The following is a 17,442-nucleotide window of genomic DNA, read 5'->3' on the forward strand; positions in this document are numbered from 1 at the left end:
CATCTCCTTAACATCTTTTAATGTCAAGGTCTGGGTAGATTAGAGCGAACAATCAGATCTTGTAGTCCATGTAGTGGATGCAGGAGAAATGGCCAGGAGTAAAGACCTGAGAGACTTTGATAAGGGCCAAATTGTTTTGGCTGGATGACTGGGTCAGAGCATCTCTGAAACAGCAAGGTTTGTTGGTGCTCCTGCTCAGCAGGATAATATGCCCTGCCACACTGCACACATTGTTTCGGGAATGGTTTAAGGAACTTGATGAAGAGTTCAAAGTGTTGCCCTGGCCTCCAAATTCCCCATATCTCAATCCAATTAAGCATCTGTGGGATGTGCTGGACCAACAAGTCTGATCCACGTTGGCTCCACCTCAAAACTAACAGGACTTGAAGGATCTATTGCTAATGTCTTGGTCCCAAACACCATTCAGGTGTCCTATAGAGTCCATGCTTCGGCGGGTTGGCGCTGTTTTGGTGGCACGTAGCTTGACCAACAAGATATTAGGCAGGTGGCCATAATGTTTTGGCTCATCAGTGTATACAGCTTTGGAAACAACCATTCCCTTGAATGGGCAGCCCAGACTTTGGACTGTTTCTGTATGTATAAAAAGTGGCAATTAAATAATCATAACTGTTTTATATTCTGGCGATCATTCAGAAATGAAGGACTAGATAAGCCTTTATTCACCCAACTACTCAGTATTGACAGTACAAGGCAATGACTAATACAAAGAAATGTGCAGCACAGTGTGTAAGGCACACATTGTTAGAAATGTGATCCCTGTGGGAAACCAGTACATAGACGTAGAACTAAAGATGAAATCCTCACATATGAAACTAGCAAAAACAATTGTCATGGCAACAAATTGTTTTTGAGAACCTCTCAGTATTCCTAACAATTTCTAAGTTCACAGATAGTGAAAACTTTGGTTACAATTTTGCAGCAAGCAGAGAATCAGAGGTCGCCAGAGAGTGGGGCTGGCCATGCAAGATATGTTGTCCATGTCTAGAGCTGCTTCACTCCAGCACATGGAGCATTCGTATTATGTCCTTTTTCTCTGTCCAAGAATGCCCAACATGTGTGTCTGTCTGGCACGGCTTAAAGCACATCATCATCAAAGCCGTGCTCTAGGCACTAGCCACCCTAACCCAGCCTATCCTTGTTCCTTCCTATACCCCTACCAACCTCTACATAGAACAGCTTTACACTTTCTTAGGCTTCAATCCACCACAGCACAGTTTATCAACTTACTATCCCCCTATCCAGGCCAACTATGCTAATGCCAGTACTGTTATAGGCATCTACTCAGAACAGCCCAGCCACTACTCAGCAAAGCTTAGCCCAACCAAGCCCCTATCCCAGCTCTGCCCGTACCCAGCCCCACCTGACACGCAACTAGTCCAACACCAAGGCGTAGCTGAGGACTTACCCAGGTTAATCTAAGAGGTACCCTGCATTACTTTCCACCTACCCAGCAATCACCAACCCACCTACCAAGCCTAGAACCTACACTGACTAGTCCACCTCAGAACCGAAAGCATCTCACATCGCACCACAGCAACATCTCAATATCTACCTAGACCGACCCCAGAATTAACCAACAACCTAAGCAGCCTACCACCTGCTTCGCTCAGCACCTACCCAGGCCCTTGATGAAGCTGATGACACTGGCCTTGCTCCAGCATACAGCCGTGCTGTCCATAGTGGGGAATGAGGGTATACTATCCAGGGTTGTAAAAGTCAAGACAAATACACACTACAAAATCCTCTAACATCCATCTGTCTGTCTGTCCCTGGGTTCTGTAGGCTGTGTGTCTGTGCTCCTGGGTGTACGCTCCATGGTGTTAGACCCACACCAGATCTGTCGAAAAAGGTCTTTGAATTAAATGAGTCTCCCTCTCGCTCTCTTTCTCTATCTGTCTCTCCCAGTCAGTTTCAGCTTGTCTCTGTTGCTCTGTGCTGCCTTGCAAGAGTGAAGGTCAGGCTGGAATTTTTAGCCGCAGCCAGTTGGAGTGACGAGGGCTAACATGCTACGGTGGCATAGTTGTGTGACTATATTTATCCCGGGGTACACACTATACTGTCAGCCCTCCCCTTACTCCCACCCCCTCTATCCCATCTCCCCTTCCCTCCTTCCTCCATCCCTTCTAATTCTTCCTCTCCCTCCCCTCCACAAGAACATGAGGCACAGTGCAAAGTAGCAGAATGTAAACAGAGGCCTTTGTCAGGCTCAGCTAACCAACTGAAGCTAAATTAGCTCAGTGGAGTATAGCTAAGCCTAGCCAACAAAAGTCTTCTAAAATCCTTCCTCTCAGTAAGTGAACAGTTCTATTGAACTAATGAAGGCCTTGAGAGCTTTAAAGCTTCGTTCACACCAGACACGGCAATCTTTATGCGTTCTGGCGGAAGTCCATTCATTTCAATAGAAAGCAATCCGTACTCGGCCAGATTTGGTTGCGGTACGGCAGGTGTGTCGCATGAGTTGAAATTTTCCAACTTGTGCGGTGCTTTTCCGTACGGTATCAGAAACGGAAGTTGATGTACCACCGAAGAAGAGCTAATATGTAGCTTTCAATTACGGGTTTATGGCATCGCAAAAATAGATTTGACAGCTCATTAATTATTTGTAATAGCCTACCAGATCAAAGTTTGAAACGCTAAATATTTGAGCGGGACATATCCTAGACCTGATTGGTTAAATCATATTTGAGGGAAAATATATATATATATATACAGCCTGGATGACGTTTTCGTTTTATCTACTACAACGAAACATAAACTGAGAAAGCTTCTGCTCATGCTTGCATGGCTACACTTTTCCACGCAGCATTTTTAACATTTAGGTCTCGGTAAACGTCCGAGGTAGTATCATACAAACAAGGGTGGCTAGACACTAGCAAAATGAGGTTCTCCTCCGTCTTTGCGATACTGGTTATGAAGATGCGGAAGACTGATTGCCTTTTTTGCGTAGATTGATTGCAATGTTTGCGTTAAATTACCGTACGGTAATTTTATGCCGTGTCTGGTGTGAACGAGGCTTAAGAACATGTGGTGCATGCTAACGCCCCAAATGCCAAGCCAGCATTAGTTTTTTATGACCCTTATACAAAGAACAATCCAAAAATCCAGAGACAATCGTACATGATCCTGAAACCTAACAAGAGTGACAAAATGATTCAAGGTACACAGAAAAACAAGAAATACAAAAAAGTTACTAAGGTCTGTTATGACACTCACTTGTGATATCAGTTATAGCTTTGTATGTTCACAATGTGTCTATTGGTGTGTTGTGTTGTAAATAAACATAATTTGAGACATAACAGCATTCTGAAATGATGGCGCAACACATGGAAATTCAAACAAATCTAAGAATGAAAGTACACTTTCAGCTAAGCACTGAATACAACCATGTTTCAATTTAAGCTAATGGCTCATCAATGAAACATGATGACTGTTAGTCTATTGAAATATAAAAAAATAAAGATTTTTTTATTTTATTTGCATTTATCTCAGTTAACTGAATTGCATGCAAAAATAAGGAAGTACTTTTACCAAAGTTACAAACACCACCATGTTTTGATTAAATCTTACATCTCCTAAATGAATATTGAGGACAGTCAGCTAAAAGCAAGATCACTCAAACGTTCCCTGGGACGACTGAAATCCCTTGACTGAATGGGTCTCATGTTGCATGCTTTAAGCTGTAGATGGCTGATCTGAAGAAAGGAGCCAGTGTGGCCAGTCGCTCTGAGCTCTGTATCATGGGCTGGGACTGGGGGTGGCTACATGTGACTCTGCAAACAAGGGCTACCCAAGGCACACTGGGCATTACATCACCAGCACGCTGCCACTGACAAACTCTCTGGGCATGGTGGCGCTCCCTAAAGGACAATGCAGCCAACCGATAACAATGACGCCTCTCTCTTTCTCACAAATAATGTGTATTTGGTCCTCCCTCAGATAGTACAACTGTACGTGCAAACACACACACACACACACACACACACACACACACACTAAAACTCAACTTGAAAAATAATTCTGTAAATTGAAAAATAATACATTAATACTTTGCTTTTCATCTCATATTTGTAAAATGTTTGCTAACACATCACTTATCAGAACTTCTCCTTTAAATGTATATTTCAGCTTCACTAAATGATTTTTATTTTATTTTGGTTTTAATAACCTTGACACGCACACATTCAGATTTGCACACACACAAGTATGTGTAAAAGGCCGAACAAAGTCTAGTTGAGTATGTCCTTAAAAAGTTTTTGGGAAGCTAGTGGTCTGATGTTTAATATCTGACCTCCAATGACGACAACAAAGACCTAAGGGATTTCATTTTTGGGGGAGTTGTTGTTATTAGTGTGACAAAGCACGTCAGGGAACAGATCTGCCATTACTGTGTAACTTAACGACAAAACATTTGCTTGGCTGACGTATTTTTGAAAGCAAATAATGAAGATAAAACATTATTGCCCTGGAGTTATACCAGTGCATGGACTCAGCAATTGTTACAGCCTCATAGTGTGTACTATCATTCGTTGGCTTCATTTGATAATCAGCTGTGCAAGAATTAGGAACACTGATAGATTTTTACAGGCACATAAAGAAAACACTGCATATAACTTACAGAACGGTCAAATGGCGGCATTTAGGCGTGTGTAAATTGGGTATTAGTGACAACAGGGAGTTGTTCGAACATGCTCTACTAGTTAAGACAACCCTTGTGTTTTTAAAGTTTGCATCAGAGATAGAAAATGCTAATGTTTCTGTCATGACGCTATGTTACTTTGCCAGGAAATAATCCCAAGCACCATTAAGAACAGCCAGATGTCCTCTGCAGAATTGTACATGATACTGGGGTGTCAGCTGGACTCACATGCACCATTGATGTCTCATTGTGATTTTGGTGAACCTATATGTCCCTAGAGTTGGAAAATACGCAATAATAGATTTCTCTGTGGTGGTTTTAATATACTGAATGTAATTCACAGAATACATTCACAAATATCTGGGACACACACTTTCTGTGAGAATGTTCAGGTAGATGAAGTATATGTGAAATTGGGTAATTCTGGGCTATGCCCATTTTGAAAATGCGTTTGGGCTTCTACTAAGGAGTTCCCTTTTCAACCTTAGTTTAGGACTGTGGTTCACAACCAGGGGTTGGCCTCTCCACATGGGGTAATTGAAAACACTCATGACACCACAGGCTTACTTGTAAAATGAACATGGGGGGGTACTTCAGGGATGCTCCAGGCAGAGCAAAATTCTGTCGGTGGTACAGGAACTGAAAAAGGTTGGAAACCACTGGTGTAGGAGACCACATTACAATAATAGTGATTAAGGTATTGGCTCTTGAATGGACATTTGAGGGCTGGCCAGTTTGTCAGCAAGTGTTTTCTAAAGGGTGTTGAATTCTAGAGGACTAAAAAGAGGTGGTTGACAGCCTCCTTTTAAAAGTTGTGTCATAAAAATGTACCACTGAACCACAATTATGTTCTTGCGGCCTGACATGGGGATGGGGTGGGGGGGTTGTAGAGTAGACAAAGCAAGAGAAGTGACAGTGACACTATTTAAAGTACATTTTAATGAAATATTCAAACCAATCAAATCAATGACTAATTGTGAGAATGATAACATTTGGTTGTGTTAATTCTATTGTGAAATACCAAACTAGTAGAAGGTCTTGAAATATTTTACTCGTAGTCATTAATCTAAAGACATATTTTCAATGTGTTTTGCCAGTAGGTAAGGCTGCCATTTAGCATCTAAAATGCAGCACTGACGTCTTGCACTAGGATCACCCTTACAGGATAATTTGTTGGGAATTACGAGAGAGCACTAGAGTCCCTCGCTGCTGCTCCTTCTGTGCTGTAATGGACTGAAAACAGACCATCCTCAGACAACAAGTGGCAGAGAGAACATGAGAACAAAATTGAAACATGTGCTACTGCCAAACACTGTAAAAATGCCTGATCTGAGCCAACCAGTGTGTTAGACCTGGATATGGATTAGTGAGAGACCCCCTCCTTAGAGACTGACGCTTTGTTTACCTTATGCTGTCACTGTGCATCACACACAAACACACACACGTCAGGGTGAGCTGTAGAGACACCAGAGCTTTCCCATTCAGCGGCTAAGATCCAACACTTACCATACATTTGTCTCTCTTTCTGTCATAATGTTTTCATTTTGTGATTCATTGCATAATGTCTTAAAGGGATGTCATGTTTTTGAGATGCGATTAAGATATTAGAAATAATTATATAGCTCACATTTAAAGCACAGCCAGTGAAACAATGGATGCCAGTGCTTTTATCAGCAGCAAAATATCCTGCTCCAACAGGAATTGTGCAAAGTCATTGCTAGGTGTCAAAGCAGACAGTAAAAGCACCAGGACAGCCTGTTCTGCAGTAGGCCACAGTATACACCTCTACCCAGCATAGTACTCAAGGAGAAAAAGCCCACTTTATTAGTTATTTACTAGTTGAATGCACCTCGAATAAACATCTAGACCGGAGTTCTGTTCTGTCTGTATTTTTCCTTCAACTACAGCTTTTGGACCTTGTTTTATTGTGCTTTATTGCCATTTGGGAAAATACCATGTATAGCATCCTATCCATCTTGCATCTCTATGGAAATGGAAGTTTGGTGAAGCTGTGCTCTGGAAAGTCCCTCCATGCAATGGAGCTGAACCTATAATCCTATTAGGGTAGCCCAGCATGGTACATCAGCTATTTAAACTCCTTGGAAGGCAGCCCATATAGGAACAAGCCTAACCTGAACCTACCCCACATAAAATAAACCAAGCCCCCCCCATGGGTGAAGACATCACTAAGTAGTTGGACCAACATGTGCACAAAGCACTAACATACACTATCATCCCTACTCTGTCCGTCATTCTGAATAATTCATGCTAAGTTAACACTAACGGCAGTAAACTAGGCACAAACAGCTAGGCTGGCTATACTCACAGCCACTCCAGGACTTGAGAAGAGACTTGATGCTGATCTCAAAGAAGCCAGAGTCCTGTTGGCTTGCCATGCCTGCGGGCTGCACACGGAGAAAGTCTCCCTGTTGTTGTTTATTCCTGCAGCCCGGGAGCAGCTGTTTAAACAACCGTCACTTTCACCTCGCTTGGATACACAACACTCCTGCTGCTCTTGTGAGTACCAAAACCAACTGTCACTGATCTACCCCTCTGCCTCCTCCTGGTTCTTGGTCCTCTCTTGGTCCTCTCAGTCTTTCCTGAGTCATTCACTTATCTGATCTCTATCTCTCTCACTCTACCATGTTCTCTCTCAGTCCTCAGTCGCTCTACTGCTATGAATAGTCCGTCCCTGTCTTTCCTCTCCTGCTCCCTCTCTGGATTTTTCCCTCTCTCAATCCCTTCCTCTCTCTCCCTCTGTCTCTTTCTTTTTTTCTCCCTCCCTCACTCTTTCTACCCCTCTCGCTCCCTGTATCTCTAAAGCTTTGTGTCACAGGCAGGAGGTGGGTGGCAATGCTCGAGCTTCCTTTAAATAACTGCGTGGAGCCTGGGACAGCAGGAAGCAATCCCCTTAGCGGAGTGCAGTTAATAATAACCTCTCCTTGTCTGTGTGCCGGCCAGTCCTGATATTGATGACGGCCATGAGGGGAATCTCCCCCATAACAGCACACATCAACTTCAGAGGATCTGGGGCTAGTGTAGCTGCTGAGTGTCACTGAGGTGCCTGAGACTCAGACTAAGAGAGGAGGGGTGTTTCAGTATAGAAGGTTGTAGGTGAGGAGAAGTGATGTCATTTGAACATAAGGCTCTCTCAAGGATTTGCTACCAACATGATATAAGACCATGATGTACAGTGTACTGTAACAGTGAAATTCCTTATGAAGCAGGACACACATTTTCTTTGGAATATATCTAAATCAATCAAAAGTTGAAAAGCATTAAAAACTAGGGCCTCTCTGTCTGTCTGTCCATTAAGCTACAACCACTTAGCCTAAATGACGCATAATACACACATGGCAATTATACACTTCAAAATAACATATTTGCATTGAAATTCCATTGTTATTAAACTTAAAAAACAATAATAATTGCACTGCATACAGATAGTGTCTGGGGGGTCTAACAAATGGGTGCAGTAACATCCAGGGTTAGTGGGGTAGATGTCCGTATGCAGATGTTTGCCTCATCTCGTTGCGCTGTGGCGTCTCCTTGTGGTAGGTCTGTAACCACTAATTTGTTGTTTGCCGGGGAATGCATGCTCCGTGTGCGTATTTGCAGTCAAATACTTCCTGACCAAGTGAGCACTGTGATAAGAAGCACAACGACTTAGAGAGATTTCTATTAAAAGACACACCCGCTGTAGAGCTGTTACTAAAAGGCAAGTCCATATTCGCAAATTAGACATTCAGACACTTTCACTTTTTCCATGCACTGGTTTAAGACTAATGTTATTGTGGTGTTACCTCTTCCTCAACTGTCATAATGGCTTCCAATGGTGTAGCTTCTACCATCTTTCCACTTTTTTGTGATGATGAATCAATAATAATAATTATTATTATTATAATCAATGTGATCAATAAGCTGTTGTACTCCTAGCACTATTTTTTGTATTTTAGGCATCACATCTAATATAAGAGATATATACAGATGCATCTCAAAAGATTGGAATACTGTGGAAAATATTTTGAGATCCTGGATTTTTGATTTCCATGAGCTCTAAGCTGTAATCATCAAGATGGAAACAAAAAAAGCTTGAAACGTTTCACTTTATGTGTAATGAATCTAGAATATATGAAGGTATCACCTTTTGATTTGAAATACAGGGAAAAACCTTTCCACTATACACATTTATTTTAGATGCACCTGTATATAATATATGAATTAAACATGCTATTTCCACATACGTTGTCAATGTATACCAATTTAAGTTAAGTTGGAAAAGTTTTTAATAGTTACACTTACCAGTATACCTCAGTACTAATCCATATTCATTTTTTCAAGGGGAAATAAAGAATTGTGGTCCTGTATGTAAATAATAAACCATAAAGCACTTTGGTACTGGTTTTATGGTGACTCTATGTAAATAATTAACCATTCAACACTTCAATATTGACTTTATGGTGACCAGCATTAACGGGTCACCAATATTCCCAGAATCAACAGCACAACAGTATAATCTGGTGCCCATTCCATAACAAAGCTATGGTCTGGTTGTTGATTTTTATTTTAGCAGAGCCTATTGCTTTCAGTTAGAAATAGTGCACTATATCAAAGGGTGCTGTATGGTACACATACAATGTCAGACTACAGTGCTCTGAGAGCATGCCATCTTATTCCATGAAAGTCTGTCAACCAATGAAGAGACAGACATTTGCAATGCAAAGACTGTTTTTCACAATATGACTGATGAAGTTCCCTGGAAGGCCAAGGTAATAATCCTTTCTTTAATGTTTTCTGACGGTTTATCATCAGGAGATATTCAGAGAGAATGCTGTAACATGTAATGCACATATAACACATTCCATAAATATTTCATTCAAAACATCATCATCATCATCATCTTCTTCCGCTTCATCCGGGGCCGGGTCGCGGGGGCAGCAGTCTAAGCAGGGATGCCCAGACTTCCCTCTCCCTAGACACTTCCTGCAGCTCTTCCGGGGGGACACCGAGGCGTTCCCAGGCCAGCCGGGAGACATAGTCCCTCCAGCGTGTCCTAGGTCTTCCCCGGGGTCTCCTCCCGGTGGGACGGGACCGGAACACCTTCCCTGGAAGGCGTTCCGGAGGCATCCGAAACAGATGCCCAAGCCACCTCAGCTGACCCCTCTCGATGTGGAGGAGCAGCGGCTCTACTCCGAGCTCCTCCCGGGTGACCGAGCTTCTCACCCTATCTCTAAGGGAACGCCCAGCCACCCTGCGGAGAAAGCTCATTTCGGCCGCCTGTATCCGGGATCTTGTCCTTTCGGTCATGACCCAAAGCTCATGACCATAGGTGAGAGTAGGAACGTAGATTGACCGGTAAATCGAGAGCTTCGCCTTGCGGCTCAGCTCTTTCTTCACCACGACAGACCGATACATCGACCGCATTACTGCAGAAGCTGCACCGATCCGTCTGTCAATCTCCCGTTCCATCCTTCCCTCACTCGTGAACAAGACCCCTAGATACTTAAACTCCTCCACTTGAGGCAGGCACTCTCCACCAACCTGAAGTGAGCAAGCCACCCTTTTCCGACTGAGGACCATGGCCTCAGATTTGGAGGTACTGATTCTCATCCCCACCGCTTCACACTCGGCTGCAAACCGTCCCAGCGCATGCTGAAGGTCCTGGTTTGAAGAGGCCAACACGACAACATCATCCGCAAAGAGCAGAGACGAAATCGTGTGGTCCCCAAACCTGACACCCTCCAGCCCCTGGCTGCGCCTAGAAATTCTGTCCATAAAAATTATGAACAGAACCGGTGACAAAGGGCAGCCCTGCCGGAGTCCAACATGCACTGGGAACAAGTCTGACTTACTGCCGGCAATGCGGACCAAGCTCCTGCTTCGGTCGTACAGGGACCTGACAGCCCTTAGCAAAGGACCCAGGACCCCATATTCCCGAAGCACTCTCCACAGGATGCCGCGAGGGACACAGTCGAATGCCTTCTCCAAATCCACAAAACTCATGTGGATTGGTTGGGCAAACTCCCATGAACCCTCCAACACCCCGTAGAGGGTATAGAGCTGGTCCAGTGTTCCACGGCCCGGACGAAAACCAGACTGTTCCTCCTGAATCCGAGGTTCTACTATCGGCCGTATTCTCCTCTCCAGAACCCTGGCATAGACTTTCCCGGGGAGGCTGAGAAGTGTGATCCCCCTGTAGTTGGAACACACCCTCCGGTCCCCCTTCTTAAAAAGAGGGACCACCACCCCGGTCTGCCATCCCAAAGGCACTGTCCCCGACCGCCACGCGATGTTGCACAGGCGTGTCAACCAAGACAGCCCCACAACATCCAGAGACTTGAGGTACTCAGGGCGGATCTCATCCACCCCCGGTGCCTTGCCACCGAGGAGTTTCTTGACCACCTCAGTGACTTCAGCCCGGGTGATGGACGAGTCCACCTCTGAGCCCTCATCCTCTGCTTCCTCAATGGAAGATGTGACGGCGGGATTGAGGAGATCCTCGAAGTACTCCTTCCACCGCCCGACGACATCCCCAGTTGAGGTCAACAGCTGGCCACCTCTACTGTAAACAGCGTTGGTAGGGCACTGTTTCTCTCTCCTGAGGCGCCAGATGGTTTGCCAGAATCTCTTCGAGGCCAGCCGATAGTCCTTCTCCATGGCCTCACCGAACTCCTCCCAGGCCCGAGTTTTTGCCTCCACAACCACCCGGGCTGCAGTCCGCTTGGCCTGTCGGTACCCGTCAGCTGCCTCAGGAGTCCCACAAGCCAACCAGGCTTGATAGGACTCCTTCTTCAGCTTGACGGCATCCCTTACTTCCGGTGTCCACCACCGGGTTCGGGGATTGCCGCCTCGACAGGCACCGGAGACCTTACGTCCACAGCTCCGAACGGCCGCTTCGACAATGGCGGTGGAGAACATGGTCCACTCGGACTCAATATCTCCAGCCTCCCTCGGGATCCAGTCGAAGCTCTGTCGGAGGTGGGAGTTAAAGATCTCTCTGACAGGAGACTCGGCCAGACGTTCCCAGCAGACCCTTACAGTACGCTTGGGCCTGCCGAGTCTGTCCAGCTTCCTCCCCCGCCATCTGATCCAGCTCACCACCAGGTGGTGATCAGTTGACAGCTCTGCCCCTCTCTTCACCCGAGTGTCCAAGACATACGGCCGCAGGTCAGATGAAACGACAACAAAGTCGATCATCGACCTGCGGCCTAGGGTGTCCTGGTGCCATGTGCACTGATGGACACCCTTATGCTTGAACATGGTGTTCGTTATGGACAAACTGTGACTAGCACAGAAGTCCAATAACTGAACACCACTCGGGTTCAGATCAGGGGGGCCGTTCCTCCCAATCACACCCCTCCAGGTGTCACTGTCGTTGCCCACGTGGGCGTTGAAGTCCCCCAGTAGAACGATAGAGTCCCCAGTTGGAGCACTTTCCAGCACCCCTCCCAGAGACTCCAAGAAGGTCGGGTACTCTGCACTGCCGTTCGGCCCATAGGCACAAACAACAGTGAAAGACCTATCCCCGACCCGAAGGCGCAGGGAAACGACCCTCTCGTTCACCGGGGTAAACTCCAACACATGGCGGCAGAGCTGGGGAGCTATAAGCAAACCCACACCAGCCCGCCGCCTCTCACCATGGGCAACTCCAGAGTGGTGAAGAGTCCATCCTCTCTCAAGGAGTGTGGTTCCAGAGCCCAAGCCGTGCGTAGAGGTGATTCCGACTACCTCCAGTCGGAACCTCTCAACCTCACGCACTATCTCAGGCTCCTTCCCCGCCAGCGAGGTGACGTTCCACGTCCCTAGAGCTAGTTTCCGTGTCCAGGGATCGGGTTGCCTAGGCCCCTGCCTTCGACTGCCGCCCGATCCTCTACGCACCGACCCCTTATGGTCCCTCCTGTGGGTGGTGAGCCCACGGGAAGGCTCATTCAAAACATTCTTTTTTTTTCATTCAAAACATTCTGTTATTAAATTCCTCCAAATGTCCACAAATATTTGGGATGTTGGCTTACAACAACAACACATTGGTTTAAAGTTAAAATAACACTGGGATATTAAACGATGACGATGAATCTACTATAGAAAAAGTACTAATAGTGACCTGCTCTGCAAACCTAATGCTGCAGGCTATTTCTGCTGCAGTCAAGAGGCAGATCATTATGTAATTCCCTGGTTCATTCATTTCAGAGGTTTTCAACATGACCATGAAACAGGAAAGATCTAAAGTGGACATTGACAAAACAACGCCCAAGACTACTCTGTGTCTGAAAGACAGAGAGAGAAGAGAGAAAGCAAGAACCATATGCCATCCCTTTTTCGCAAAGTAAATATGATTAACCAAAAACATTTATTTTATTTGAATAAACACATTTTGTTGACCTAATGCAGTCAGAATGCACCATCTGTGTAATGATAAGTTATATTTAGCTCTACTGTCCACAACATTAATCCCTTTAATAACAAGTGGACAGCACCACCCAAAATGTGATGAATTTACTTTCCCCAGCCCACCTTCATATCAACGAGGTGTAAGAGGATGATGGTGTAAGCTCTATAAGGCAGGTGATCATGTTGTGACTGGCTGCATGTCCATATCCAGAACCATCTACGGTTGGGCTTTGAAAATATTCCATTGGCACTGCTAAAACAATCTGAACTGCTAATAAAGTTACAGCCCCACTACAAAGTTTCAGTGCTACTTCTTCAATGTTTCAGCCAAACTGCTATAAAGTTTCAGCTCCACTGTGACAAATGGTTGCTACGTTACAGACCAATTGATACAAAGTTACAGTACCACTGCTACAATTTTACAGCCACAGTGCTTAAAATGTTCAACCCAAAGCACTGCTTAAGATTTACTGCACTACTGCTAAAAAGTGCTTAAACATTAAAGCCCCGGTGCTTCAGAATGAAACAAAGATACTGATACAAAGTTTCATCCCCACTGCTTCTAAGTTGCAGCCACACTGCAAAAAAAAAAAAAACTTACAATAACCTGGTTGCATAAGTGTGCACACCCCCTTATAACTGGGGATGTGGCTGTGTTCAGAATTAACCAATCACATACAAACCCATGTTAAATAGCAGTAATTACACACCTGCCATCATTTAAAGTGACTGTTAAAGTTCAGCTGATTTTCCTGACATTTTCTTAGTTGCATCTCAGGGCAAAAACCATGGTCTGCAGAGAGCTTCCAAAGCATCAAAGTGATCTCATTGTTGAAAGATATCAGTCAGGAACAGGGTAAAAAATAATTTCCAAAGCATTAAATATACCATGGAACACATGGTATATCATGGAACATGAAGAAAGTCATCATCAAGTGGAAAAAATATGGCACAACAGGGACATTACCAAGAACTGGACGTCCCTCCAAAATGTATGAAAAGACAAGAAGAAAATCCAGAAAATCACATTATATGATTTTTAAGTAATTAATTAGCATTTTATTGCCTGACATAAGTATTTGATACATCGGAAAAGCAGAACTTAATATTTGGTACAGAAACCTTTGTTTGCAATTACAGAGATCATACATTTCCTGTAGTTCTTGACCAGGTTTGAACACACGGCAGCAGGGATTTTGGCCCTCTCCTCCATACAGACCTTCTCCAGATCCTTCAGGTTTCGGGGCTGTCGCTGGGCAGGACAGACTTTCAGCTCCCTCCAAAGATTTTCTATTGGGTTCAGGTCTGGAGACTGGCTAGGCCACTCCAGGACCTTGAGATGCTTCTTACGGAGCCACTCCTTATTTCCTCCTCCATGCTTCACTGTTAGGATGGTGTTCTTCGGGTTGTAATCATCCTTCTTCTTCCTCCAAACACGCCAAGTGGAGTTTACACCAAAAAGCTCTATTTTTTTCTCATCAGACCACATGACCTTCTCCCATTCCTCCTCTGGATCAACCAGATGGTCATTGGCAAACTTCAGACGGGCCTTGACATGCGCTGGCTTGAGCAGGGGGACCTTGTGTGCGCTGCAGGATTTGAATTGACCTTGAACTTCTTCCATTTTCTAATAACAGTTGTTGCTTTCTCACCAAGCTGCTTGCCTATTGTCCTGTAGCCCATCCCAGCCTTGTGCAGGTCTACAATTTTATCCCTGATGTCCTTACACAGCTCTCTGGTCTTGGCCACTGTGAAGAGGTTGGAGTCTGTTTGATTGAGTATGTGGAAAGGTGTCTTTTATACAGGTAACAAGTTCAAACAGGTGCAGTCAATACAGGTAATGAGTGGAGAACAGGAGGGCTTCTTAAAGAAAAACAAACAGGTCTGTGAGAGCAGGATTTCTTATTGGTTGGTAGGTTATCAAATACTTATGTCATGCAATAAAATGCAAATTAATTATAAAAAAATCATACAATGTGAGCTCTACATGCTTTGTAAGTAGGAAAATCGGCAGTGTTTCAAATACTTGTTCTCCCCACTGTACATGTGACAACAATCTCCCGTATTCTTCATATGAATGGGCTATGGGGTAGGGTAGCAAGACGGAAACCTTTTCTTACAAAGAAAAACATCCAAGCCCGGCTGAAGTTTGCAAAAACAAAATTCTAGTCTCCCAAAAGCACATGTGTTATGGTCTTTTTCCTCAGCTGGAACCGGGGGCCTTAGTCATGGTGGAGGGAATTATACCAGGCAACAATTCTAAATACCAGGCAATGTTGGCACAAAACTTGCAGGCGTCTGTTAGGAAACTGAAGAGGAAGAGGAACTTCACCTTTCAGGACGACAACGACCCAAAGCACACATCCAAATCAACAAAAGCATGGCTTCACCAGAAGAAGATTAACGTTTTGGAATGGCCCAGCCAGAGCACAGACCTGAATCCAATTGAACATCTGTGGGCTGATCTGAAGAGAGCTGTGCACAGGAGATGTCCTCGCAATCTGACAAATTTGGAGCGCTTTTGCAAAGAAAAGTGGGCAAATATTCCATGTCAAGATGTGCCATGCTAATAGACTCCTACCCAAAAAGACTGAGCGCTGTTATAAAATCAAAAGGTGCTTCAACAAAGTATTAGTTTAAGGGTGTGCACACTTACGCAACCAGGTTATTGTGAGTTTTTTATTTTTTCATTTGTTTTTCAATTGAATTGTTCATGTTATAGGTAACATTAAAGGTGGAAAAAGTTCTGACTTGATTCTTTTACAAGAACCTGGCATTTTCACAGTAGACTTTTTATATCCACTATACAACCATAGTGTTGTAATGTCATGTTATATAACCTAGTGTTCAAAATTGAAGTTTTACAAAAGTGAAAAACACGTCTGGCCGACTACTAATTGCACTGATATTTAAACATGCTCTGTGATGAGGCTTTAAGTGGGAAAGGGGGCAAGGCCCCATTATGGGCTTATTAAAAGCATTTTCAAGCTCTGATGAAAGGGAGGAATGCAAGGCACGTCTGTCCAGCTCCACCATCCCTGGTGTCAGCTCAGACCATGCCTCTGCTCCCTGCCCCTTCCTCTCTTTCTGACCCTTTCTCTGTCTGGCCCTGGGCTGGCCTGAATCTATCTCCTCCCCTCTCCCTGTGTATGTAACTTTCTCAGTCTAAATACTTCACTTAAAGGATCCAAATAATTAATCTCACTGCTGAGGTATAAATACCATATTGCTTGCAAAATGTGTTTGAAACTGGAATCAAATTAAACACAATACATTTCATATTTAATTGTCCTAATATTATATTGAATGAAAACTGCCATCTGAAAAGTCTCAAATATGTAAAGGTGTAAGGACAACTGCTAGGACAGATGACACTTTGTGTTTATAGACAAGAAATGCAGAGTTAGCATGTTGTTCCACAATGTATATTTAGTACACTGGTTTCTCTTGGAACCATTTAGTAACAAGTCTGAAGATTCTCAAAGTAACCTAGACAAAAGTAACTTTGGGGTGAGGTATTTCGCACAGTGGTTACATGAGTGGTAAATTTGTCTGATACTTGTTTTCTGGCACTGAGTTTACTCAGATCTCACATTAAAATTAGGTTCCAAGACTTATCCCCTTCAAATGCCAATTACACTGGCAGATGAAAGCGCAGCCTTTACTCAAGAGTATGTCATCTGTCAAACATCCTAAATGGCACCTACTTTCCATGTCCAGAATGGTGGGCCTCTTCCTAGGACGCATCTTTTTAAACTTCCCTCTGAAGTCCCTGGTGGGAAACAGGTCCAAAGGTAGACTGTTCATGCGAATCTTGACAGCTTCATCCTGTCCCTGTGATCCATCCTCTTCAGCACTCTCCCACACATCTCTGGGAGTGCGCTCATTCAGAGACATGCTGTTGGAAAGACAAGAAGCCCACTTCACAGAGTTCAGTACCACTCGCCCAGCTCTGGCAACATTGAGAGCCAGTGCATGAGGGCAGGGGATTTCTGCTTTTTGTTTAATTTCTCTCTTCCTTTTCCTCCTTCACAGCCTTTTGGTTATTATCTAGTGCTCCGTCTGGCGAGAGTGACTTGGTGTGTGTTGTTGTGAACAGATGTAGTGGAGCAGCCAGCCTCGCTCGAGTGTGTATTAACCCATGCCCTTGTCAGGGCATTTAAGGGAGTTACAGTAACACGCATGAATTGGGCAGGTGTAGGATTACTCTGGGCTGGCCCCTCCTCTTTTCAGCAAAGAGAGGTGAGGGGGAGAATGTTGAAGTGGCAGAGCCAAACTTCGACAGTGAAAGGAGAGTTAACACGGCAAAGCATGCAGAGGTTTGCTAACTTCGAAACCGTACCTTTTATGTGTACTAGGTTTTACTAAACAAACATTCTCTATACATCTTAGAGAGG

General features: G+C 44.4%; 1 protein-coding gene across 6 annotated transcripts in view; it reads right to left on the bottom strand.

Annotated features, from left to right (window-relative positions):
• frya (furry homolog a (Drosophila)) overlaps positions 1-17,122 on the bottom strand; it is a 190,521-nt gene extending 173,399 nt beyond the window's left edge. For 2 of the 6 annotated variants that reach the window (XM_020044499.2, XM_020044498.2), the window contains exon 1: positions 16,753-17,122. In XM_020044499.2, the coding sequence (XP_019900058.2) occupies positions 16,753-16,942 (190 nt within the window). In that variant the 5' untranslated portion in view covers positions 16,943-17,122. Of the gene's footprint in view, positions 1-6,983; positions 7,517-16,752 lie in introns of those variants that run through there. The other 4 variants (XM_013133157.3, XM_013133146.3, XM_013133153.3 and 1 more) reach the window with 2 other exon arrangements.
• Between the last annotated feature and the right edge of the window lie 320 nt (positions 17,123-17,442).

This window comes from Esox lucius, chromosome 1 (genome assembly GCF_011004845.1).
Source record: "Esox lucius isolate fEsoLuc1 chromosome 1, fEsoLuc1.pri, whole genome shotgun sequence".
NCBI lineage: Eukaryota > Metazoa > Chordata > Actinopteri > Esociformes > Esocidae > Esox > Esox lucius.